The sequence below is a fragment of the Anolis carolinensis genome, chromosome 6, assembly GCF_035594765.1.
Source record: "Anolis carolinensis isolate JA03-04 chromosome 6, rAnoCar3.1.pri, whole genome shotgun sequence".
NCBI lineage: Eukaryota > Metazoa > Chordata > Lepidosauria > Squamata > Dactyloidae > Anolis > Anolis carolinensis.
This window is the reverse complement of record NC_085846.1, coordinates 66,327,586-66,355,467: the sequence shown is the minus strand read 5'-3', so window position 1 is coordinate 66,355,467 and position 27,882 is coordinate 66,327,586. Positions and strand designations below refer to the sequence as shown.

At 40.7% G+C, this 27,882-nt stretch overlaps 1 protein-coding gene across 6 annotated transcripts in view; it reads left to right on the top strand.

The window, feature by feature from the left end:
- ulk4 (unc-51 like kinase 4) overlaps nucleotides 1-27,882 on the top strand; it is a 266,746-nt gene that overhangs the window by 119,342 nt on the left and 119,522 nt on the right. For 5 of the 6 annotated variants that reach the window (XM_062984172.1, XM_062984171.1, XM_062984173.1 and 2 more), the window contains one exon: nucleotides 13,365-13,470. In XM_062984172.1, the coding sequence (XP_062840242.1) occupies nucleotides 13,365-13,470 (106 nt within the window). Of the gene's footprint in view, nucleotides 1-567; nucleotides 1,057-13,364; nucleotides 13,471-27,882 lie in introns of those variants that run through there. The other variant, XM_008115540.3, reaches the window with a different exon arrangement.

Below are 27,882 nucleotides of genomic sequence, written 5' to 3'. Positions count from 1 at the left end.
AGCCCGCCCCGCGCTTCCCTAAGCCGGGGCGCTTGCCCACAGATCTGGTTATTTGACAGATCTGGCTATCCAACATTCGGCCCGCTCATTTAAGTCGGGTTACCGGAACTCTACTGTATATGAAAACAGAAGAATTTCACATATTCTGAACCCAAGTTTTATGTGTCTTTAAAGGACATGCCCAGCATTTTGAGTCTAACTTGGTAATGAACTGGTGGTGTGATGACTCATGGGCCTTGTAGTCCTGTTCCTAGTACTATTGTGGCAGACAAAGAGGAAAACATGGGATTTTCGCCGGTTCAGCAAGAGCCGGAGCCTCTTCACCTGCAGGATGTTGACGTTTGCCCTCAAGAATTCAGCCAAACAGGCCTTGGGCAGAACTCCCCCCCCCCCCCCCCCCCGTTTTCCAGGAGGGAAAATTATACTAAAGAAAGGGGAGTCAGGGAGGCTAATCGCAGAAGCCTGAGAATCGCTGCCAAACAAATGGCTGATTAGGTCTGCTTCCCTTGGGAAATTCTAAGGAGTCATGCATCTGGACAGAGTTGGGTTTCGCTTCTCGTTCTCTAGGGAAAGAGTTCTGTTGGCGGGAAAACGAGACCCAATATAGGCGTTTGGCGCAAGGGGTACTTTGCGGAGTCAATTGATCAGCTTGAGGAGAGAGATCCTGTGTGGACTTCGTAATCCCAGTTCCTTGCTTCCCGGATCAAGCTTCAAGCCTTGCCCTGTCTCACGGAATTACCACGGACTCTGTTTCATGCTTCATGTTCGTCTTGCCTCCAGTCACGGATCTAGTCGAGAATCAAGTTTATTTCCAGCCTTGTTGTCAAGCTTCATTGGACTTTAAAGACTCTGTTATTTCCCCACACTATTGCTTGGCAAAGTGTGTGTTTCGGTCAAGTGGATTAAAACTTTGAACTCTAATATCTTATATTGGACAATACATTTCTGGACTATATTTGACCTTATCTGAAAGGTCTGCTTCTGAACTATATTCTTCACTTGTTTTTATTGATTTTATATATTTCTTTAATAAAGATATTAGATAGAGACTGGCCTCTGTGTAAGGTTATTGGTGCTCTGCAGCCAGGGTCCTGACAGGTGGCCAGTGAACCTGTTTTAACAGGGGAGCTATTTGTTGCCTCTGACAAGCCTAAATGCAGCATTTTGTACCTGCTGAAGTTTCTGAATAGTTTCCAAGGACTGTCTCATGTAGTCTGTTTTAATGGATTCTTTTCAATTAATGCAGTCCAAGGATGGATAAGATCCTTGGAGAAGCGAGGGCAACTACATGAATCCTAGAACCCTACCCATCCTGGCTGATAAAGGAAGCCAGAGGGGGTTTGGCAGAGTGGGTGAAGGTGGTGATTAATGCAGCTTTACAAGAAGGCAACATTCTGGCAGGCTTAAAGTAGGCCATCATAAAACTGCTGTTGAAAAACCATCACTGGACCCCACTCAATTGAACAACTTTCAACCAATCTCACCTTTTTTGGCAAAGTCTTGGAAATTGTGGCGGCCTTGCAACTCCAGGTGTTCTTGGAGGAAACTGATTATCTGGATCTGGCGCAGCCTGGCTTTAGACCAGGACATGGAACTTACCCGAGGGCCAATCAAACTTTAGTATAGGTGTGTGAGGGCCAGAGACATTTCAGAAAGAAAACAAATTACATAATTGATATTGAATTACAAAATTAAAATATTAATATTTAATTACCTAATTAAAATATTTTTCCAGTAAGAAGGGCAAAGGCCAACAAAAATGAATTGGTGGGCCACATGCGGCCCGCGGGTTGGACCACTCTGTCGTAGACCACAGTATCCTTCTGGGATGCCTCGCAGGAATGGGACTTGGAAGCACTGTTTTACAGTGGCTCCAGTCCTTCCTGAAGGGTTGGTCTCAGAAGGTGTTGTTGGGGGATACCTGCTCGACCCCACAGCCTTTGTCCTATGGGGTCCTGCAGGACTCAATATTGTTCTCCATGTTGTTTAACATCTACATGAAGCTGCTGGAAGAGATCCTCTCGAGTTTTGGAGTTTGATGCCATCTGTATACAGATGACGTCCAACTCTTATCACTCCTTTCCACCTGCTGCTAAGGAGGCTGTTCAGGTTCTGGACCAGTGCTTGGCAGCTGTGATAGTCTGGATGAGAGCAAAAAAAATTGAAATTTATTCCAGACAAGATGGAAGTATTCCTGGTCAGTTGAAAGGCTGACCAAGGTATAGGGTTACAGCCTGTGATGGATGGGGTTACACTCCTCCTGAACCTGGAACCCTCAGGCCTCGGCGGTGGCCAGGGGAGCTTTTGCACAATTAAAATGTGTGCGCCAGCTGTGCCTGTATCTTGAGAATCCAGACCTCGCTATGATGGTCCATGTCCTTGTTTCATTGAGAATTGACTACTGCAACACTATGTGGGGTTGCCTTTGAAGACTGTTCAGAAGCTTTAAGTAGCCCAACGGGTGGCAGCCAGATTTCTCACCGGAGTGGGGTACAGGGAGCACACAACCCCCCTGTTATATCAGCTCCACTGGCTAACAGGCTGCTACCAAGCACAATTCAAAGTGCTGGCTTTATAATAATAATAATAATAATAAAAAAACTTTATTTATAACCCGCCACCATCTCCCCAATGGGGACTCGGGGCGGCTTACATGGGGCCATGCCCAGACACCATACAATGTAACAAAATAAAACAATATATCATAACACAATATAATAGTACAAAAATAATCATATACATTACAACACAAATCAGAGCAGACAGGGCGGGCCACATGAACATTTAATTAAAAACTCGGGAGAGAGAGGCATATAAATAAAGAGCACAGGGGTATAAGATGGAGCAGTCCAAACAGTCCAAAGGATAAAATCCAAGGGGAGTAATCAAAAAGGTATATAACATTTACTCCCCGAAGGCACATCGAAAAAGCCATGTTTTTAGATCTTTCTTAAATGTCTTTAGATCTTCTTTAGCCCATAAAGTCCTAAACGGTTCCAGCCCAGCTTACCTGTCCAAACTTATCTCTCCCTATGAACCACCTTGGAGGTTAAGATCTCCTGGGAAGGCCCTGCTCTCTATCCCACCCCATTTGCAGATGTGACTGGTGGGGACGAGAGACAGAACCTTCTCAGTGTTGGCCTCTCACCTATGGAACTCCCTCCCCAGTAAAACTAGATCAGCTCCCTCCCTTCAGGAAGAAAATAAAAACGTGGTAATGGGACCAAGCTTTTGGATAACAAGTTTAGTGCAATCAGTGTATATGGAATAGTGAAATGATGAATGGAATGTCTTTGGATTATGATTTTGGACTTTGTGGTTTTAATAATGGATTTTAACATTGATATGTTTTTAAATTTGGTTTTAATGTATATGTTTATTCTATTTTATGTTTATTTATGGCATCAAATTACTGCCGATTTGTAATCATCTTGTAGTCATCTTTGGGGTTAGAAGGGGAGGATATAAATGTAGGAAATAAATAAATAAATTATCCTCTGTCTTTTTCTCCACATCTGTGAATCCATTCCATTCTGGTAAGGATAACTAAAATGGTTATGAAAAAGCCTTCTTCAACAAAGAGAAGTCCTTTCTGCTGGCATTTTGATAACAACAAAGATTAATACCTTTGTCTAACATATTTTCCTGCATTGATTAAATATCCAAACACTTACATATTCCCCTAATGGCAAGAGTAAATTCTAAAACTGAATATTTTGATGCTTGTATGCTTTATACTTTGCTTCTGAATAGGTAGAGAAAAGCAGACCTCGTATGTTGAGATGCAATCATAATTTAGTTAAATGGGAAAAGGCATTGATCATTGCTCACAGAAGATGTAGACGAGCTTACTCATTCTTTTCAAGTGAGCGAAGTGGGAATTGTTTAGAAAACCATTCTGTTTTGCTGTCAAAGTTGTTTATGTTTCTTAGCTGGGTTTCCCTGTAAGGGCTGACAATACATTGTACATTATTATGTACCACATCCCTAGTACTGTTTTTGTTTTTGTTTTTTTTCAAAAGGAAAATACAGTAGAGCCCCGATTAATCAAGCTCCGGTTAACCGAGGCTCTGTATTAGAGACGTCCCTCCGCGAGACCTCGCCCTATTCGAGCCATTCAGTTATCCGAGATGGGGCCCGCCCCTTTATCTTGGATAACCAGGGCTCTACTGTAATGTTTTCGGAAATAGCATACTGGCAGTTATGAACACGATAGGTTCTGTAGGTTTGTTCTTAAACTGAGTTTGTATGTTAGTCGGAACAGGTGGATTTTAAAAGTGTAACTCGCCCCCTCTCCCTCTCACACACACAAGTTTTGGATAGCAGATAGAAGGGTTAACAACACTGTGATGTTTGTTTTGCTGTCTGTGCCCCTGTTCAGAACCGAGACAGAGACAGACGCAGAGGCAATTTAACCTTCTACTGAGGGGATGTTTGATTCTGGCCACGGGGGAGCAGCTGCTTCATCATCCACTGTGACGGCACTTCCTTATTCCAACGTCGTAAATTAGTTAAATTTGCCTTCCCTCTTTATAAGTGGTACCTTATTTCCTACTTGATAGATGCAACTATCTTTTGGGTTGCTAGGTCATCAATGAGTGGGGCTATTTTTTTTTAATTGACGGGTGCTCACCCCGCCACAAACTCATGACCTCATGGTCAGAGTGATTTATTGCAGCAGGCTGCTCACCAGCCTGCGCCACAGCCCTTTCCCCCATGATAACACTTTCAGGAGTGATTTTCCCTTCCGAGGGGCAGATTTTTCTCACTTTGTGCTGTCTCAACCCCGTTCTTAACTATGAGTCATTTGTAAGTTGGATGTTTGTTATTGGGGGACTGTCTGTGTATGATTTAACATCTTATTACACAGCTAATCCATCTAAAACACAGATGTCTGTTTTTCATCTTAAGAACAGACAAGCATCCCGTGCTCTGAGGATCACCTGGGTGGGAATCCTACTGGAGCACTACAGCACACCAACATACCCTAGGGATACCCTACTGTGCTCTGACTTACAAGAAGCACTGCTTGAATATCAAGCAAAACGTGGGTGCTAGAAATAATATCATATGAAAGCTGACTGGCTTAACCTGGGGATCACAACCAGATACAGTGAAGACATCTGCTCTTGCGCTTTGCTACTCTGCTGTTGAATACATATTCCCAGTGTGTAATACATCTCACCACGTTAAAACAGTGAATGTGGCCCCTAATGAGACATGCCGCTTTATCACAGTAGTTCCATAACGCAAAATAATTTAGAAATCAGGCTCCATCGATAAACTTCAGTGGACACTCCAGACAGATAAACTTCAGTGGATACTCATGGGGATTTGGTTAACCAGTTAAAATGCATGAGTAAACCAGTTTTTTTTAACCTAAAAAAATCGGGGGTGGGGGGTGGGGGTGGGAGTGGTTGAACCCCTAACACCCCCCCCCCCCTTGGCTACAGCCTTGCCCATCATATCCATGGATTTCACCATTCATGACTTGGAAATATTTTTTGATTCTCCCAAAGCTAACCTTCTTTTTAGTACTTCTCTTTAGTACTTATCTCTGGCTTATTTGCTAGTTCTGCTACTTGATTTGTCCTCCTGGTTTCCTACTCATTACACTTTGTTGCTCACCACCTGCTCTGAGATTTTTCATGTAGTCGGTCAGGAACACCTCTTAGACAGGACAGCAAATAGACTAATGCAGCAGTTTAAAGCAATCTTGGAGTTACTGTAGAAAGATTAAAATCTAGTTCTGGGAAGAAGTCACTTCCAAATAATGCTTACATCTAGAATTTCTCATAATTTAAATTCCTGTGCTTGCTTTCAATTTCACTGTGTGATGTCTTAGCAATGCACTGCGGGTTAATTCACAGAAAGGTTGAGGAAGAACGAGGCACCAAACTGAAGTACAACTGAGGTTTTATTATCTCTTTATTCTTTCATCATAACTGGAAAATGGTATGTCTTTTATGCCAGACTGGAAAGTGTAAGTCTGCTAATACTAACAAAAATTAAAGCTAAAGAAAGAACATCTCTGATACTGGCAGTATTGCTTAGTATATGAGAGAGCCAGTGTGGTGTCGTGGTTTCAGTATTGGACTATGATTCTGGAGACCAGGATTTGAAACCCTTCTCGGCCATGGAAACTGGCAAGTGGGCCGGGCTGTGGCGCAGGCTGGTAAGCAGCTGCTGCAATAAATCACTCTGACCATGAGGTCATGAGTTCGAGACCAGCCCATGGCGGGGTGAGCACCCGTCAAAAATAAAATATAGCCCCTGCTCGTTGCTGACCTAGCAACCCAAAAGATAGTTGCATCTATCAAGTAGGAAATAAGGTACCACTTATAAAAGTGGGGAGGCAAGTTTAACTAATTTACAACGTTGGAATGAGGAAATGAGGAAGTGCCTTCAGAGTGGATGATGAAGCAGCTGCTCCCCCCTGTGGCCAGAATCGAACATCCCCTCAGGAGAAGGTTAAATTGCCTTTGCGTCTGTCTGTCTGTCTCTGTGTTTATGGGCATGGAATGTTTGCCTTAAATGTACAAAATGTGATCCGTCCTGAGTCCCCTTCGGGGTGAGAAGGGCGGAATATAAATACTGTAAATAAATAAATAAATAAGTCCCAGCTTTAGAGAAAAGCAAAGACAATCCCCCTTTGAACAAATTCTTACCAAGAAAAACCCATGATAGGCTCACCTTAGGATAGCTATGGATTGCAAATGACACACAACACCAGCATACTATATGATTGTTTGTTTTTATAGTTCAAAGCATGTCTGCATTTTAATACCAGGAAGCAAAGGTGTGTATACAAGTATTATATTAAAATTAATTTCCTTAGCAATCTGGGAGTAGCTGTCTTTTAGTGCAGATAACCATGATCCAAGCAGCTGCTTTTTAGTGCAGTTGTTTGGACCTCAACATAGATCTGACAAATTATTGTGTAGCAATAAGAAAAAAATAACCCTATTAAATATTTTCAGCAGTCAGTCTGTATCAAATATTGATGTGTATTTTATTATTTTATTTCTCACCAAAGATAAATGATCTTTTGCTATATTTTTCTTTAAATCACTTCTAAATCATTGAATCTGTAGCAGACAGTATGTAGGCGCACACCCCCTTTTAAAATAATTATCTTGTTTGCCAACAAAGGTCATGCAGACGCTTGGAGAAAGAGCGGGAGAAAGAGATGCCCCAAGTAATTGCAATTTAACCACTCTAATTTTATTAAGTGGAATAAAATTACACTGTGAAATGTCATGGCACCCAGTGATTTAGTTACATTACATATCTGAAATTAACCCTTGCAGTGCTTTTGATCTGTCAAAGTACTGGAATTAATATTGAATTGATTATCTCCAAAGGTTAAATTGTTTCAAAACATATTGTGTAGATGGATGTTAAGATCTAAACTGCAAATTACTGGTTGCAGAGTTTCTGCAAGATTATATTTATCCCTATATGCCAGGCTCGTTTTCAATCTTCAGAAATAATTTCTTCTATCATCTCGCATTCCTTAAAATGCAAATTAAAAATCTTGTGCCCTAAAAAGACTATAGTTGTTTCAGTGGGTTCTCTTCTGCAAACCAGTGCCTTATTTTCTTTGCTTTCCTTCTTATGCCCTTGGTATTTCATAGTTGGCCTGTTTAAGCACTGAAGCAATTAGTTTTGAGAAGGCTGATTCTTCAGGGTCCAGTGCTTTCTTGCCTTTCATTTGCTGAAGCTGTACATTTTAATGAAGTTGTTTCATCTGTGTTGCCAAACACTAGAATTTTGCTGCTTCAGTTCTAATTATCTCTGCTGGCAAATGCTATGTTTTATTAAAACTGTCAAGAGCACTATTCATTAAATGTCCACAGTCTGTGGTGTCGTACACACAAATTAGATCAGCCTTTTCTCATTGATTGATTGTGTAAAATTTAAATACTTTGTACACAAGCCTCGGAAATCCAGTGTAAATCCACATGCCTAGATAATGCCTATCGCTTCATGCGATATGGGCTCAGTTCTGATATGCTAGAGCTGATTCAGCATAGAATCATAGAATAATAGAGTTGGAAGAGACCTCATGGGCCATCTAGTCCAACCCCCCGCCAAGAAGCAGGAAAACGCATTCAAAGCACCCCCGACATATGGCCATCCAGCCTCTGCTTAAAAGTCTCCAAAGAAGGAGCCTCCACCACAGAGAGTTCCACTGCTGAACAGCTCTCACGCTGAGGAAGTTCTTCCTGATGTTCAGGTGGAATCTCCTTTCCTGTAGTTTAAAGCATGCCTACTATTCCTTCCCAAATTTCTTGTGCTGATGCTATTGTTTCCATACCCTTTTTACTGTTCATTAAAGTTTTCATGATCTTGGTCACAGTTGTCATTTCCACAGTATTCCTCGATGTGTAGAAGTGGAATAAAGTCCATCATGGTTCCAAGCACCATGAAGAAACCACCAATTTCCCTTTTGTGTGGTGGCAGAAAATATATAGTTGTTTTCTCAAATGAAGTACTTCACTGTATTGTCAAAGGCTTTCATGGCCTGAATCACTGGGTTGCTGTGAGTTTTTCAGGCGGTATGGCCATGTTCCAGGAGCATTCTCTCCTAACAGTTTGCCTGCATCTGTGGCTGGCATCCTCTGGAGGTTCTGTTGGTAGTGAGGCAAGTGGAGTGTATATATACAGTAGAGTCTCTCTTATCCAACATAAACTGGTGGGCAGAATGTTGGATAAGTGAAACTGCCAGATAATTAGGTGGGTGGCAGAAGACTTTGCCCCCCTCCTTAGCTTGCCCCCCCTCCCTTGCTCGCTCACTCACCATACCAGGTCCCGGCAATACCAGGCCCTGGCCTGATGAGTGACTGAACGAGCGAGTGAGGGAGGGAAGGAGGGCTTTACCACCCTCCTTCACTCCCCTCCCCTCGCTCGCTCGCTCACTCACCATGCCTGGTCTGGCAGCATTGGCGGCAGCACCAGGCCCTGGCCTGGTGAGCGAGTGAGAGAACGAAGGAGGGAAGGAGGGCCTTTGCCACCCTCCTTCACTTGCCCTCCCTTGCTCGCTCACTCACCATGCCGGGTCTGGCAGCAGGTCTGGCAGCGATGGCGGCAGCACCAGGCCCTGGCCTGGGGAGGGAGGGGGGGCGCCTGCCCCAGACATCGGATAATACAGTGTGTTGGATAAGCGGAAGTTACCATGTACCATGTGGAATGTCTAGGGTGGGGAAAAGGAACCCTTCTCTGTTTAAAGAAAGTGTGAATGTTGCAATTGCTGCTCAGTCATTTAGTCGTGTCCGACTCTTTGCGACCGCATGGACCAGTCCACGCCAGAGTTCCCTGTCGGCCGTCACCGCCCCAGTTCCTTCAAGGTCAAAGCCAGTCACTTCAAGGATACCGTCCATCTGTCTTGCCCTTGGTCGGCCTCTCTTCCTTTTTCCTTCCATTTTCCCCAGCATCGTGAGCTTTCCTGTCTCCTCATGATGTGGCCAAAATACTTCAGCTTTGCCTCTAATATCCTTCCCTCCAGTGAGCAGTCGGACATTATTTCCTGGAGGATGGACTGGTTGGATCTTCTTGCGGTCCAAGGCACTCTCGGGATTTTCCTCCAGCACCAGAGTTCAAAAGCATCTATCTTCCTTTGCTCAGCCTTCCTTATGGTCCAGCTCTTGCATCCATAGGTTACTATGGGGAATACCATAGGTATATTCTCAGATGAAGTACTTCACTGTATTGTCAAAGCTTTCATGGCCAGAATCACTGGGTTGCTGTGAGTTTTTCAGGCGGTATGGCCATGTTCCAGGAGCATTCTCTCCTAACAGTTCGCCTGCATCTGTGGCTGGCATCCTCTGGAGTTTCTGTTGGCAGTGATGCAAGTGGAGTGTATATATAGAGTCTTGTTTATCCGACATAAACTGGTGGGCAGAATGTTGGATAAGTGAAACTGACTGATAATTAGGTGGGTGGCAGAAAACTTTGCCCCCCTCCTTAGCTTGTCCCCCCTCCCTTGTCAGATAATACAGTGTATCGGATAAGTGGAAGTTGGATAAGCGGGACTCTACCATGTGGAATATCTAGGGTGGGGAAAAAGAACCCTTCTCTGTTTAAAGAAAGTGTGAATGTTGCAATTGGGAAGCTTGAATTAGCATTTGAGTTACCATAATGGCGCTCCATGCAGTCATGCCGGACACATGACCTTGGAGGTGTCTACAGACAACGCCGGCTCTTCGGCTTAGAAATGGAGATGAGCACCAACCCCCAGAGTCGGACACAATTAGATTTAATGTCAGGGGAAAACCTTTACCTTTAACCTTTAGTCATGAAGTTTGCAAAGTCAATCCTTGGGGGTATATGCATAGAGGTGGTCTGTTCTTTGTTGCTTGGAGGCATCCTCTGTTTGAGAGGTGAAGTATTTCACTTTTTCTTTCCTCCAAGGGCCAAGATCAGACAGATCTTTATGGTCTGAATTGCCTTTTCCTCTTCCTTCTCAGGGTTTGATATTTACCAGGCATTTTGAGTTTCGGGGCAAAAGACTAGCCCACAGCATACTAAATAAGGGTTTGACATCCTTGTAAGTCACTAACAGGATGCTGTTGCCAAAGATAGGCATGGAGCTAATTTAAATAGAACACACTGCAACATTTACCTTGAGATTATGCAGCTAATGCAGTATTGATGTTATTCATTGAATGCATGCAACATTGTTTCATTAGACAAGTGTATAATCTGATGATTTATTTCTGTTATAGTATCATTAACTCCTGTTAACCTTGTGAGAAATTATAGTGCACAGATTTTTTCTCTTTATTATACTGACTGATCTATCAAAATGAATGTTATTATGACAGTATTTTAAACATAAAATAGATGCTTTGGACACAGATTGGCAGATTTATTCTACTGAATTGAATTGTATTTGGTGCATCATCATTCTTGACTTTTATCTTGGTGATCATTCTGCTAGCTTTGCAATTTGTATTTAACATAGGGGCCTGGTTTCCTACAGCCATTAATTTTATTATAGCTAATATTCTTTTCCCTTCACATTTATTAATGTCTGAATCCAAAGCATTCTTCAAGAACATTGTCTAGAATTGGAATACTTAGCAATCATGCTGCTTTGAATATATTCCTATCTGCAATTGGTAACAGACAGAAGTATCAAAGGTGATAACTCCTGGATGTGGAGATTTGCCTATTAATTGTATCCTCCAGTTGTCTTCTGTGGTTTGAGGGATTGTATCTTAGTAAGTAAAGGTTTTCCCTGACATTAAGTCCAGTCATGTCTGACTCTGGGGGTTGGTGCTCATCTCCATTTCTAAACCGAAGAGCCGGCGTTGTCCATAGACACCTCCAAGGTCATGTGGCCGGCATGACTGCATGGAGCGCTGTTACCTTCCCGTCAGAGCGGTACTTATTGATCTACTCACATTGGCATGTTTTCGAACTGCTAGGTTGGCAGAAGCTGGAGCTAACAGCGGGCGCTCACTCTGCTCCCGGGATTTGAACCTGGGATCTTTCGGTCTGCAAGTTCAGCAGCTCAGTGCTTTAACACACTTTGCCACCGGGGCTCCATCTTAGTCTGATATAAAAAGAGGATTTCTGGTTTTACTGCTTACTCCAATTTTGGATCATCATGCAGAAGCATAGCTCAGCAGGTATACAAAGTACAGTACAGTCCTTTATTGGCTTACATGACATTCAAATGAAGGAGGAAGGGTAGATAAAACATGTTGAGCATTTATAGAATTATCTTTCACTAATTTACTATTTACATGCTGTAAATTGTGTCAGTGCTAATCTCCGCAGAATGGGTTTCACATTATCTGTTGTATCAGCTACGTGCAAACTGAGAAACCAATGAGAAGAAGAACAACTGGTTGAGGGCAAGAAAGCTTACTTGATCCTCCTAATGTGTGCAATGGCTTGTGTTCTGTGGTGCAACTCTGCACCAAAGGTTAGGTTGACCTCTTTTGCCTTTTGAACTGGCCACAAGGGGGTTGTCTGAGCGGTGTTTAAACACAGAATTATAGAATTGGAAGATACCACAAAGGCCATCCCGTCCAATCTCTTGCCATGCATAATTAAGGTCTCTTTAAGACAGGTTCTCAGCATGCCTGACAGAAGCCTATTTCGAAAAACCTTCTCTGGAGCATACTAAGAATAACTAAGAATAACGACATTTCCAACTTTCTCTTTTGGGGCATTGTACTTGAGCTTATGATGGCTTCCCAACTCCACTTAATACTGAATGAGGAAGGTTATTTAGACACATTTCAGGCTAGTTTCAGGCCTGGTTAGGAGACATAAACAGCCTTGGTCATCTTGGTAGGTCCCCTGTGATGGGGACATGGGAGTGCATCCCAGGACCTGAGAGTCGCATCTGAAAACAATCCATTTCTGGTCACTAATAACATAATCAGGTCAAGTTGATCTTAAAATTCAGGCAGATAGGAACTTTGCATTACTAAGTCCCAAACTGTTTATGGAATCAAGTGTTAAAGCCAGTATCTTAAATTATGCTTAGAAATGGGTCTAGAGAATATAGTTATTTAAGGACGGATAGATATGTACAGTGTTCCCTCACTTATCGCGGGGCTTAGGTTCCAGGACCACTTGCAATAAGTGAAAATCTGCGAAGTAGGGACGCTATATTTATTTTAATATTTATACATTATTTTAGTAGTTATACACTATTTTAAGTCTTTATCAACCAATCGTGTGTTGATAAATCGCCTCCTCCTCCCGTTGTTGCTTGGACTCCTTTTCTCTCCCTTTGGCTTCTCCTTCCTCCCTTCCTTAAGCTGTAAATTGTAATTTTTTATGATTTATAATAGTCTTTTAGAGTTTATTAAAAACCGTGAAACAATAAATCCACGAAAAGTGAACCGTGAAGTAGTGAGGGAACACTGTAAAGTACATCAAATCCTAGTCAGTTAACTAGTTGTTGCATTTAAAAGTGAAGTCTCTAGTTTTCAAAGGTAGCTGATGTGGAGTTCATTCCTATAGTCCTGATAAGATGGTTTTATACAATAAGTAGGCACTGGTAAAGAATGTAATATCTAAGTCCATTTATTTGAGTAAGACAATTCTTGGTAATAATAACTTTACAATAATGTCTAGATCAGTATTGTTTATAAAGTTACTTCTTTGAATGCTCTATATGATTATAATGGGGCACAATAAAATATTTCGGAAGGATTAAGATCAATGTTTTATGCTCAGATCTTCAAGTAGTCCCAATCCAGAGGACTCATCAAATCCATATGATCCTAGCTTCAGATGATTCTAAACTTTTAACATAGACCTCTCTTCAAAATTAATTATGTATTGTATGTATACTTGGGGGAAAATAACCTTACACAGTTTTTTTTACTTGTTTACAGGATCATCAGGGTATGCTGCTAGGAAATACTATTCAGAATGTGACTGCTGTTTTAAGTAACCTAGTTTCCAGTAAAAATACAAACATGGCATTACTTTATGAACAAGGTATGTATTTCACATGTCTCATTAGTTCCACTTGGCTTTCTTACCATGGCAGCTTTCCATTTCTCATCTTGACTGTGATGTGGAACTAGTAGCTGTGCGTAATAATCTTCCAAAGTTCCAAAAATGAAAGGAAGGCTTAGTGTTGTGTAATAATCATATGGCCAAGACAACTGGATAACCTTGGGAATACATAGCCAACAAAACTGACAAAAACTCAAAATGCTATCCTTGTGTGTGTGTTTGTATGTGTGTATTGCTATTTGAGGAACTTCTGAGTTGACAGGTCTACCAGTTTTTCGACCCTCCCCAGTAGGTATCACAACTTTTAGATACAGTAAATCTTTTGGATACTGATTTGCCCTTAACTGGCTCTTCTGAACAGGAAGAGTCTTAGGGAGGATAAGAAGGAAGGGGATGGCAATTACAACTTTTAGGCTTAGCCAGCAAGGGCAGCCAAAGTGGAAAACTGCGGGGATTCTACAAACTATAAAGCAGATCTTGATGTGCTATAGCTCCTATCATTCTTCACCATTATCTATACTGAATAGGGCTGAAGCATTCATAAGGTATCAAGGAGAAAAGCGGTCTTGTTCCTCACATGAAATCATACATTTTATTCTGCATCACAAAACATGTATGTCACTGTTTCGTGCACATTGTTGTGTCCACTTTCTTTTATCTTTTTTCAACTAACTATGCTAAATAGGCAAATCTACATCTAACCTACAAAAATGTGGTATATAACAGTGCATTTATGGGTGACTGTTGCATTAATCATAGCTTCTTAGATTTTCAAGATGGCAGTTTCCTCAAGCTAACTGTGATAAGCTATACTATACTATTCCATCTCTTGCTTCTTAATTGATGTTCTAAAGATCTGTAAGAAAACAGATGAAAGAAGAGGTGAAAAAGAATATAAGTGGAGGATATTGTTGTCTGACATCCCTGTAGAATCCAATGAATGGCACAAGATGATGGATTTCTAAATCTTGTTTGAAGCTGCAGTACTTGTTTTCAGACACAATTAGATGTACAAGGTGGGACATAAATATCCCCCATATTTCAAGGGGGCACTGTGTGGGCTGCCATGGAGAAAAAAGGTGGAGTAGCTCTAATTTGATAGTTTATACTCTGTTGCATTCCAGGCCTGGAAACACCTATGATCACTACACCACACAAGAGTCCAGGAATATAAGCAAACAGTTGATTGTAAAACACATAAAAAGCATATAAAATCAGGAATAAGAAAGGATGATGTATAATCCAAAAAGGTTTGGCAAAAGATGAGAACCATACAATAATCAAAATGTCTCATAAAGTTCCAAAGGTGACAAAGTCCAGGAATAGCCAGGAATCACAGATACAGCATAAATCCACAGCCAGGAAGGTAAGACTTCCTGGTAACTGGTAAGACTTAAACAGGAGTAACATGAACAGTAACATAGAAAACTTCCAGAATATTTAAATCCAAAATCAAAGCTTGAGTGGAACCAGGAAGAAGAGAACTCAGGCTTAGCTTCTCACGCTAATGCAGCATTGCCTGAACTGACCTTAAGGAAAACAACTTGTTGCTTAATAGACACCCATGAAAGCCTTCTGTTTCCCATGAATTTCTTTCACAACTTTCTCACATACTTTATCTAAATGGTGCAATCTATTTTCAGCTCTGATTTTTAAATGAAGACCGTTGTTGATCTCTGTAGCTGCAGGTGGGTTCCCATGGGAACCCACCTTATCCATCAGCTCTTCACTCGATTTCTTATCTGCTGTTGCTACTTCAGACTCTTTTGAATGCCCTTGAATCCCTGTACTTTCTGAGCCAGTTTGCTCACAGAGAGAACTATCATTTCCCAGGCTCGATGGCCCATCACTTTGTGCCACAAGAAAGCTCACAATCCTCTCTAAATCATCAGCTAAACTATCAGCCTCTGGTGACTGTTCTACAACAAACTCTGCCATTTTCAGTACTCTGAGGTGGAACAGTGAACATTGGGGTTTTTTGTTCAAGTGTATTATGAGAACAACCATTGAATTTTTGCCCTTTGGGGCTGAGATAGAGTGAGGTAAAAATACCATAAATAAATAAAATAAAATATGTGTTAACAACACAGAGAGCGTTTCATACATGCTTTGCGCTCGGTCGAAATGCATCTGTACCAGACTAGAAAACAATTTTGCAATGAATTTGTAATCTTTGTGTAACTGGATCCACACTGAAAAGAAAATCCCTGGCAGACCTAGTACCGCTGGCGTACCAAAAAATGTGGAAGCAGTAAGACCATCATCCACTCAGCCATTGCCAAGACGGATAAGCATGCCATGGTACTGAGGATATCAAGCTGGCTTGAGGAGGATTTAAAACTGCATCCGTCCAAACTGATTTGTCTGATATGATTTTTTTAAAACCATTAAAACAAAACTGTTTTAATGTACTTTTCAGAAATATATTCATTTTTTTCTAGATAGCTTCATTCAGTTTTTATTCCTCTTCAAAATGTGAGCGATTTTTATATTTTGACTTATTTTTTGACTTATTTGTCGATTTGGTTCATTCACCTATTTTACATCATAAGAATCATGGCAGTTCTAAACCTTTAGCCTCCGTTCCATATAAGATCTTGTCATTATTATCTCTAGAGGGTGTTTGATTTTCTTTTGGTTTAGTGTTATATTATTCCAAGGCATTCCAGTTATGATTAATCTGCAGACTGAACAATCATTTTTGAATTAGCGCGATGGCACTTTCAGAGCAAGTTCCATTGTGTGGAAATTGATATTCTTACCTAGTTTCAAAGCACAGTCTGATAGGAAAAATCCACTCCTTGGGATCAAGTCTTTTCTAAAGGACCAAGAAACCTTTTCATTTTCAGCAGCAAATCAGTAATTTGTTATATAGTATGATATTTGGTTTGGAAAAACCATTGTGAGAATAAAATGGTTCATGATTACCCTGCAAAGTATTCTGACTGAGTAGGGATATGAATTCCGTTCTTAATTTAGCCAATTTATACACAGTAGAGTTGTTCCTCGACATTGCAGGTTAAACATTCATAGATTTTATTATTTGCCACTGCCTCTGCTGCTCCTCTAAGAAACCAAAATATTTTCTCTCTAGGCATTTGTGAACACGCCTGTGTGGTTCTATGAATAGAATAACTCTGGTAGACTTAGGAAAGTGTTCTCTTTCGTTAAAACAAATAGCAAGCCCATATTTTTTGTTTTTCTACTTTTGCCATGATTCTGCATATCTAACCTCTGCAAAACTTAAGGGCCAACTATATCGTTATTTTAATCAAGCATATTAGAAAGGATATTTGCATGCTTGAAACCACCAGAGCAGCAGGAAAGAAGCTATTTCATGTTCTGATACTAACTGGAATGAATTGCCAGAAATATGTGTGGTTGAGCTGTATTATAGTTTTATAGCTCTTGGATCAATTTACAATCACACTTGATTCTAAGCAGGCCAACAAGTTATTGATGAAAACATGTCTCAGTAATGTTTGCTCATGTTAAGACTATGGTTTCCAAAGTTGGCTAAATAATCTTGTGGCTGTTGGATAAATCATCTTTGTAAAAGTCTAATAATTCATAGATTTGTTACACTAGTAGGAGAGATGCATATGATGTAAGCCATTGGTTACCCTGAGCAGATCTTGTCTATTCTTTTTCTTAATCAACCTTTAAAAGTTAAAACTTTGGAATAGCTTCAGTGGTTGACATGGCACAAGGGGAGCTGATTATGCAAAGGGATCTTGAAGAACTTTTGAGACTGAGAAAAAAGGTTTGGTAACATAACCTGTCATAGACTTAAATCTGCTTCATCAAATGTAAATTAGCTGTATCATTAGATATGGCTGAAGTGAAACACTATCTGGGATTTTTAACAGAACAATCCGATATCCTCCAGATGTCTTGAATTACGACTCTCATAAATCATAAACAATGTGACCACTGGTCACGATTATCGGAGTTGACATCCAAAACATAGAAAAAAACCAAGCAGTTTATTACACTTAGTTTTGCCTAACCCAGAGAGGGAATTGTCATGTTTTAATGTTAGCATTTTTGCCACTTGTTTTAGTTTGCTTATATTTATGATACAGTAGAGGTTGAGGAGTTGATTCCTTTGGCAGTACAGCTTGTTGTTCTTCAGAAGGCATTCTTGAGCTGCAGCCCCCCAAATGTTTGGGCCTCCAACTCGCAGAAGCATTAACCGGCCTGCAGGCCCGGCCCAATACGGCACGCTGGCCACGCCCCCGCGTTGGGCGCCACCTTCCCAGTGGCGCTATTGAACCCCTGGGAGGCGGGGCCACACCTGGCGGAGGCGGGGCCGTGTGACGCGGAGGCGTGGCCAGGTCTGGCCCCGCCTCCCACGGGGCGCGCCATGGCGCAGCCAGGCTGCGTGTGGTGGCAGTCTTTCCAGGACTGGAAGGACTCCTGCCTCACCCAGCCTGGCCGCCCAGCCAGGGCGCACCCTGCGGGAGGCGGGACCGGCCACGCCTCCCACGGCGCGCGCCCGCTGTAGCAGGAGTCGTTTCAGGCTGTGGCCTGGAAGAACTCCTGCCCCAGCTTGGCTGCGCCAGGGCGCGCCCCGCGGGAGGCGGGGCCATGTCTGGCCCCGCCTCCCACGCTGTGCACCCTGGCCCCGCCTCCCACGCCGCCCGCGCCGCAGGAGGCGTGGCCGCCCGGCGTGGGAGGCGGGGTTAGGGCGTGGGAGGCGGGGCCAGTCCTGGCCACGCCTCCTGCGGCGCAGGGGGCGGGGCGCAAAAAATATTTGCGTACCCCTTTAAATTTCCTCGGGCCGGTCCTGCCGGCCTGTTTAAAGTTCAGAAACTCTGGATGTTGGAGACCCAAACAGCTGGAGGGCCACAGTTTGAAGATGCCTGTCCTTCAGTATCCCCTATTGGGGTTTGCCTGAGCATAGTCCTATATTCCTTGTATATTTCAGAACTGATCATAGTAGCACAGCAGTTCCTTTTAATGATCTTGGCACCGCTGCTAGGTATGCTAGTATTGGAATGTTGTGTACTGTACACAATTCCATCCTGTAGCAGAACTTTCTACCCATTCAGATTGGGATTTCAAGGCAAAGTATCAAATACCTAGCCATCACTAATCTTCTCCATGAGGATATAAATTTGTAGGAAAAAAGAATCTCTTTAATATCATCCAAGAAGACAGTGATCTCTGTGGATCTTTGGGCCAGAAAATGCAACTGATGTGAACTATGGTCAATAAAACTAGTATTCAGGGGAGGGATGTCTAGGAAACATGAAGAAAAAATAATTTTAATTAATGCATATCTTAGTAACAAGGCAGAATAAGGTCACCATCCCTTATTGGGAAGCTTGTAATGTCCTCGAATGGGTAGAGATCTATCTAGCTACTTAGATCGAAACAACGAGTAAGCGCATTAGTGAGTGGCTAAACAGATTTGCTAATCTATGAAGCTTGTGGTCGTGCAGGTCTCCCCAGAAATATGTAAAATGTTGATAAATCGATTAAACATACCGTATATACTCGAGTATAAGCCGACCAGAATATAAGCACCTAATTTTACCACAAAAAACTGGGAAAACTTACTGACTCGGGTATAAGGTTAGGGTGGGAAATGCAGCAGCTACAGGTAAATTTCAAAAATAGATACCAATAAAATTACATTAATTGAGGCATCAGCTGGTTAAATGTTTTTGAATATTTACATAAAACTGTAATTTAAGATAAGACTGTCCAACTCTGATTACTGTATAATCTTGAGTATAAGCCGACCTGAATATAAGCCCGCCAGGACCATCACTCGAGTATAAGCCGAGAGAGGCTTTTTCAGCCCTGAAAAAGGCTGAAAAACTCGGCTTATACTCAAGAATATATGGTAATCAGTCATTCCACAATTTCAATGCTTAGACACAGAAGGAATAGGCATGCTAGAATTGGTATGAGCAATTCCAGTAGACTTTTCTGTCCACCAGACCGATGCCCATAATGATAAAAGAGATCACGTGCCAAAGAATGGATTCTTGCCAGATAACGTCATCATTTGAGGCCCATGCGAGATGATATATAACAACAAGAGAGAGTATATTTTTAGTGGCGACCCACACCCTGGGGATGTCCTTCTCAGATCTCCTGGTGTCTACATCATAGTCTTTTCAGTGCCAGGTGACAATGTGTAAGATTCTACTTTCTGTCGCTTTTCATTAGATTTACATACATAAATTAGAATCAAAATTGTCTAAACATTAACAGCATTGTCCCTAATTGCCAGTCTCAACAATTTAAATTACTTCCTGACCCTTTACTGGTGGATGAGCGAGTGATCAAATGAGTTAAAATTTCTAGCTGCAGTTAATATGTGATCAAAGCAAGAAAATAAGATGGTTCAGGGAAATTGTAGGTCCATTGCCATTAATCAGCTGCAAACTGAAACCTGTTCAGAATGATAAGTAGACTAAGGTGTGATGCTCCATTTGACTACAATAAGAACAGATTGATTTGAGATACTTTTTAAAAAAGTTTTTTGTAGTGATGTTTGTGTTACATAGATTGTTCTGCAGTTGTGTTTTGAATTTTTTAAATGCAAACCAAAGCATATTAGCAGGAACCTTGTCACCTTATAAATGTATATGCCCAGGGATGGTTCATATTATTGTCTTGGCTCCTTTTTGTCTCCTGGACCAACCTGAGTTGTTATCCAAACCTGATTAAAGATGAATGTTCTCTTTCAATTGATGTTTTTTTAAAAAAATATTCTGTCTTATCTTCCTCCTCAGTTTTCTGTCTGTCTCCTTTTCTATCATCCTCAATTATCTCACCAGCCCTCAGGTCTTATTACATGTAAAGGCTTAGTCAAAAAGTGTGTCAGTTTCAGTTGTATAATTCCACCAGCTGATGGACACTCGTAGAGTTTGTTGTGCCTTAGGGAATGCCAATGCTGCTAAATATTTGCTAGGTAGGCGAAAAGAAACTGCTTTGGGCTGAAACTCTTGCTTAGTGCCAATGGCACAATGCCTCCAGTCATATCCATGTGTGGAGTTTCTACTTCTGAATTTATTCTCTTAAGTGTGATAGAGGATATAGTGTAATCATTTTACGTGTCATGACAATCCCATTAACAACCCTATGATAATCTGATATATATTTAGTAACATGACCAATTTTGAATCATTATGGAATGAAAGCACCAAAGGGTCATGTGTAGAATAATAGCCAAAGATAACATGGTTGTCTGAATGCATGTCTGTTATTTCTAAAGGCAGAAAGCAGTGTGCTTACAGCAGTGTGTTGTGTGCAATACTGCCGCTCCAATATAATTTAATGTTAATATCATTGTTATTGATTAAATTCTACATAAAATAAAATTTGAATAGAACATGTTACATGTGCAAACTACAAAGAATATGCACAAACTTTAACACATTACCTGCCGACAGGTCTAAACTCAATAACGAAAACCACAACTGGCAAAAAAAAGACTTCCAACTATCTTTTCTGTGTTTCTGTGAGTTTTCTGGGCTGTATGGCTATGCTCCAGAAGCATTCTCTACTGATGTTTCACCCACATCTATAGCAGGCATCCTCAGAGGTTGTGAGATCTGTTGGAAACTGGGGTTTATATATCTGTGGAATGTCCAGGGAGAGAGAAAGAACTCTTGTCTGTTTGAGGAAAGTGTGAATGTTGCAATTGACCACCTTGAATAGCATTGAATGCCTTTCAGCTTCAAAGCCTGGCTGCTTTCTGCCTGGGGGAATCCTTTGTTGGGAGGTGATTAGCTGGCCCTGATTGTTTCTTGTCTGGAATTCCTGTTTCTGTCTTTATTTACTGTCCTGATTTTAGAGTTTTTAAATACTGGTAGCCAGATTTTGTTCATTTTCATGGTTTCCTCCTTTCTGTTGAAATTGTCCACATGCTTGTGGATTTCAATGGCTTCTCTGTGTAGTCTGACATGGTGGATGTCAGAGTGGTCCAGCATTTCTGTGTTCTCAAATAATATGTTGTACCCAGGTTGTGCTCTGCTATGTCTGACTTCTCTGGTTGGATTAGTCTGCAGTGCCTTTCTTGTTCCTTGATTTGTGTCTGGGCAATGCTGCGTTTGGTGGTCCCTATGTAGACTTGTCCACAGCTACATGGTATATGGTGGACTCCTTCAGAGGTGAGAGTATCCCTCTTGTTCTTTGCTGAACGGAGCATTTGCTGGATTTTCTTAGTGGGTCTGTAGATAGTTTGTAGGTTGTGTTTCTTCATCGGCCTCCTTATACGGTCAGTGGTTCCCTTGATGTATGGCAAGAACACTTTTCTTCTGGGTTGATATTTGTCTTTACTCTCATGGCTTGTTCTTAGTCGTGCAGCTCTTCTGATGTCTGTGGTGGAGTAACTTTTCTGTGATCGGTTTTTACTTGGTGTGCTCTTCTCTATACTTTGTCCACGTTATACTTCATTTTATATTTAGTCCATTCATTTATTTTATTTTTAAATGTTTAATTAATAAAACCAACAATTATCTAATCACAATATTAATTTTTAAAAAGCCAATTGTGGGTTTCCCGGTATTCAAAATATTTATAATTGTTAGCTTTTTGTCAAGTCTACATATAAAATTATCCTTCTTGCTTATGATATTTCCAACATATGGGTGAACAGTCTTCCCTTGAATTCTATTTGATCTTTCATCTTCACATATTTGGTCAACATTGCATTCTTTTGTTTATTAATTTTAAAACTTGCCAAATCTCCAAATTCTTTTAATATTACCATCGATTTTCTGCACTTTCTGGTGAATTTATCAATGTAATAACCAAATCATCTGCAAATGCCCTTATTTTATATTATTCCTTTTTTATCTTTATGCATGTCATCTTTTCAACTTGCCTAATATCTCTATTCAAAATCTCTAGTGTTAAAATGAATAACAATGGTGACATTGTTATTCATTTTCTTGTCTAGTTCCTTTTTGTATTTCACATGAGCTAGACATCTCTCTATTAATAACTATCCATGCTGTTAATGTAGAACAAATCAATCTAACTCACGTCATAAAATTGTCTCCAACTGAAATCTCTTCTAACACTCTTTACGTATCTAGTTTAAATTATCAAAGGTCTTCTCTGCAAGGAAGTAATTCAATTCAGCCAGTTTCTCATTATTTTGTTCTAAATACTCCCATATATTTAATACATTTCAAATATTCTTTCTCAATTGTCTTCTAATTAGAAACCTACATTTGCATGAACAGAGGCAACTATCTTCCTCCTGGTGAGACCCACAAAAAAGACAAATACAAGATGTTGGGATAACCAAAGGCCACAGCTTGTTTATTGATAACAGTGGAAAAAACTGAGTTGGCAGCCATGCATGGGTCTGACTGATGCCACTTCACAACAGTAGTGGTCGCAGGCAGTTTTCTGACCAGTTCCAGTCTGGGGCACTGGTACTGCTGCACTCCAACACTACCAGGGGGAGAAGTACAAAACAATTTTTATTCTACCCCTCCACCATCTCCACGAAGGGACTTGGGGCGGGTAACAAAATACAGCAAAGTGCTGCATATAGAGAATACATAAATCTAAAACTATAAAACCATAAAATTAAAATCACACACATATATAATTACAGTGTAAAATATTAACGTTTATAAAATGCAGCCATAGCTGTGGATAGAAACAAGTTGTTTCCAATTGACATCCTAGTGCTGACGTGACACCAACAGTAAGTCCTTGGACTAATCCTAAAAATCTATGTAAGATCAACGGCTTGTTTTAAAAGCCATCTTTTAAAGCTGGAACAGAAGGCTTGACACAAGGGAGCCCTCTGTCTCGACCCCACCAACTGCATTTGAGACGGTTGTGGGACTGAAAGAAGGGCCTTCCCAGCAGATCTCAATGCCCGCGCCAGTTCATAGATGGAGATGCGGCCTCGAAGATAGGTTGGACCCGAAGTGTATAGGACTTTATAGGTAATCATTGCACTTCAAATTGGACCTGGAAACTCATTGGGAGCCAGTGGAGCTGCTTTAGGGGGCCATGTTATGCTCCCTAAAGCTCACCCCAGTTAGTAATATAATTGTCGACCTTTGCACTAACTGTAATTTCCAAGTTTTCAAAGGCAACCCCACATAGGGTGAATTACAGCAGTCCATTCTGGATGTAACTTAGACGTGCACCACTGTGACCAAGTCAGGCTTTTCGAGGCACGGTCGCAACTGGCACACAAGTTTTAACTGTGTGAAGGCCCTCCCGGCCACCACCGACACCTAAGCTTCAAGGATTCAAAGCAGATAATCTGGATTTTATATGGCAGTGTAGAAGGGGCCTAACATAAAACTGAAATTGCAGGTTATCATCTAAAGTGGCTTAACTGCTCTGCCTTGCAAAGAACGTGCATAAACTAGCTCTTTGCATACTCTACTTTGTAAAGCTGCCATAGGCAAGTCTTGGTAGGAGTACCTTCTCCACAGCTGTAAATACACAAAGAAATCACAAAATGAGATAATGCAGCAGTTGTTGTATCCAAAACTCTGTTAACAGAAAACAATAGGCACTTAAGACACAGGCAGTTGTTAAAAAGAGGATTAGGGTTGCAATAAAATATGGTACAAGACGTGATAATTCATTTACACCTCATGAAAAAAAGATAATAGTAGTCAACCTTCACGGGTGAGGTGCTTTGTTCGTCTTGTAGTCCATTGCTTTGACTTTTAGTCAAATGTCAAGAGATTAATTAGATTTCAAATGTCTTTGTGCCTGTCGTATTGTTAAAGTCTGTTAAATCTTGCATCCTTAAAGTGACTCCTCTGAGAGCATCAATCCAGCATTAACGTTTTTAATCAAAAAAAAGGTCATGTGTCGCCCTTTTATATTTTAAATATGTAATGGGCAATTTTCAAAAGGTTCTGAGATCCTGTTAAGTCCCCAAAGGAGTAAAACATTCCTAAAGACCGTTCCCATACCAGTAAGTAATTGTACAAAAGTCCAATCCCCAGAGTCAACTTTATTTTCTCTTCTGTCAGTCATTAGCCAACTCCTGGCATTACGGAATGGTAAAATAGATATTCAGTCCCTCATGACTTGCCATAATTTCCATTTCCTTCTCTTACCTGATCCCTTTTATTTTCAGCATTGTCTTGAAGATAATGCATACTATTTCCAATATTTTAGAGTGTAATAATAATATTGTACGAGGCCTCATTATGAATGCGCTTCGGGAAGAAATAGCGCTTGATTTATAAACTATTTAGTCCAGAATTGACTGGGGGTTTCTCTTGAAGCAAAGAGTCCAAAAATTTGCAGGAAAGGCGTTGATAATGAAATAGGTCACCTTTCTAGTTGTCCTGTTAGAAGCACCCAGTACATAAAATGCAATTGCTTAAGTTAGAAATATAGCTGAAAATAAATGAAATAAAAGGCATGAGTGACATTCCTGAACATACACTTTTGGCTGTTATATCCTTTCTCATTTGAGAGTAAGAACGTCTTTCCTTCCTTACTGCTTTCTTCTCTTCCTTTCCCTCTTCCTTTTTTGACTGGGAGATTTTTGCAAGGATTGTGAGGGTGAGAGGAGGAGCCTTGGATTTTATTTTATTTTTTGTCGTGTCAGAAGTAAATTGAGAATATATTACAAGTCGCTTCTGGTGTAAGGGAATCGACCTTCTACAGAGACGTTGCCCAGGCAATGCCCAGATATGTTGCCATCCTGCTGGGAGGCTTCTCTCATGTCCCTGCATGGGAAGCTAGGGCTGACGGAGAGGAGCTCATCCCATCTCGTGGATTTGAACTGCCTACCTTCAGGTCAGCAGTTCGGCCAGCACAAGGGTTTAACTTATTGCCTTGGGATGTTATTGGTGCAATGGAGGCTTTTATGTGTTACTATGTAGAAAGTGGAGAGAGCTGCTGCATTGTTCAAGCCTGTGACTTTAACATTAGAACCACTATATCATTTATTCCATATGTTGTTAAGGAATTCATAGTATCATAGAGGAGCATCTCGGCTTTCCCTTCCCAAGATCTCTATCTTTACCTGTTGTAGAAAAATCTTGCAGCAATGAGGGCAAAAGCTGTTTTTTCCTCCAAAAAATAAACTACCCAACAATAACAACAACATTAAAACAGGTTTCATTTATCTCATGCTTTCTTTAAGAATATCATAGTCCTCTTGAAACTTTCTTAAAGGACTAATAATGGCGATACATGCAGAATACATTCTTTGATTCCAACAGAGATTTTTGGAATGGTATTAAAGCATTTGTTGTTTTAATGTTAATAAGCAATTAACAGCAATAAGTAGGGTGAGATTAAATTTCTACTGCTGTTGCTACAAATTACAATGTGAATTTGGCCCTCCTAAACAAAGACGTTGCTCACCACTGTTGCATGCCTTTTACTTGTAGAGAATTGACAAGGCAATGTTATCAAGGACAGAGATTTGTCCTTGATATCAAGGACAGAGATTTTCTTGCAGGGTTAATTTCCTTTAGCATTAAAAGCAGAAAGGCAACTTTAATTTCCCTTCAGTTATCCAGTTTTATAATTTGCTGTGTTGTGAACTTGAAGGGTGGTGGCAGAGAGGGGTATGTCTTATCTTAAGATTTAAGTGTTAAAATACTCATCTTAAGATTTAAGTGTTATGCTTCTCTGGTAATTCCCCCTTTTCATATACAATGGATTTCTTTTCATATGAGATTATGGTCTGCATGCTATATTCTACTGTGCAATGATGGGCCTTATGGAAGTATTTACATGATAAAACCTTTGATTAAATGCTTTTTTTCTTTCTCATAATTTGGCACCACAGGAATTTATGAGGATGTGGATGATACTGGAAAGTTTCTTTCTGTGTTTATTATGTCATGGAAGCAGTTGTGAACTGGACCTTTGAATGAAACAGGGAACATACTTTTCCTGCAGATAGTTCCTGATTCAATCACTGGGATATGCAAATAGAACTAGGAAAAGACCTTATCTGAAAACCCAAAAAGGCACTGTGTTTCAGCATAGTGACTTGAATTAAATCATCCAATAATGTTACCTTGCCCAGGGTGGCTTGAAGTGTTCCTATGATACAGAGGAAAAAACACATTTTACAAACAGCTGTTCTGTATTATGAGAAAATCAGGTTCAAAAGGTAGAATTGTTTAATACAGCTTTTCAAAGTTTTGGAAGAACTGTGCAGTCGTCATTCTTGTGATAGAAATTCCCTTGCCTCCCTTGCGCTTGGTTTATGCTCAAAGTGGGCTTTTCAGGCACGCTCAGAATTTCAATCTGAGACACGTCCATGCTTTTTTAAAAACCACCCCAAAAGAAGCAGTGTTGTAGTGTTGTATGTTTATTCCTACAGATTTGGAAATAGGCACTCTCCAATATATATGATTTTTTTTCCAAAGCAGTAGAGCCCCCAGTGGTGCAGCATGTTAAAGTGCTGAGCTGCTGAACTTGCGGACCGAAAGGTTGCAGGTTCAGATCCGGGGAGCGGAATGAGCTCCCACTGTTAGCCCCAGCTTCTGCCAACCTAGCAGTTCAAATATGCAAATGTGAATAGATCAATAGGTACCGCTCCAGCGGGAAGGTAACGGTGCTCCATGCCAGCCAAATGACCTTGGAGGTGTCTACGGACAACGCTGGCTCTTCAGTTTAGAAATGGAAATGAGCACCAACCCCCAGAGTTGGACACGACTGGACTTAATGTCAGGCGAAAACTAGGGGTGGTTGTCATATAAAACATGATCCACTATCACTGAGATACAATAATCACAGATGAGGAAATAGGATTTTAAAAATGGCAGTGCTTCTGTGTAATTTGTTCAATATAATTATAAAAGCACTCAGAAGTTGCTGGAGAGTAAAATTCAAAATATGGTTTTAAGCTATCCCTTGCAATCCCTTGTAATACCTGACAGACAAAATTTATAGTGATTTCTGTCTAAAAGACATCCTAAATCCAAGATCAATGTGTGACAGAGCAGTTAAGGCTTGAACAGAACTTTGAAGATGAAAAGTGCTAAAACGTAGTGAGAATTAAGTATTTTTAATTACCCTTCCAACATTCCACCAAATATGTTTAGTCTGTGATATTTAATTGGCTCCAATGGAATTAGCACATTTTATAAGTGTTTGAACTCAAAATATCCCTTAGAAGGGACAGTTCTAATCAGAGGACCTATATGGTCTCATATGTTTATTATTTGGATGTGAAAATAATCAGTATTTAATATCTAGAATAAGAAATAGAAATCAAGTTTGCCTGGAAACCATAATTTCAGATCTAGATTTGTGTTGCTAATATAAAGTTGTTACAAATTCAGTTTTCAGGAACATACGGCTGCGTGCCTGGTGCAATTATTTTAAGATTGGCATTCTATGCTGTCTATATATATTCCAGTCAGGAGTAGAGTTGTTGCATTTTTCCACGAACTGCACCTT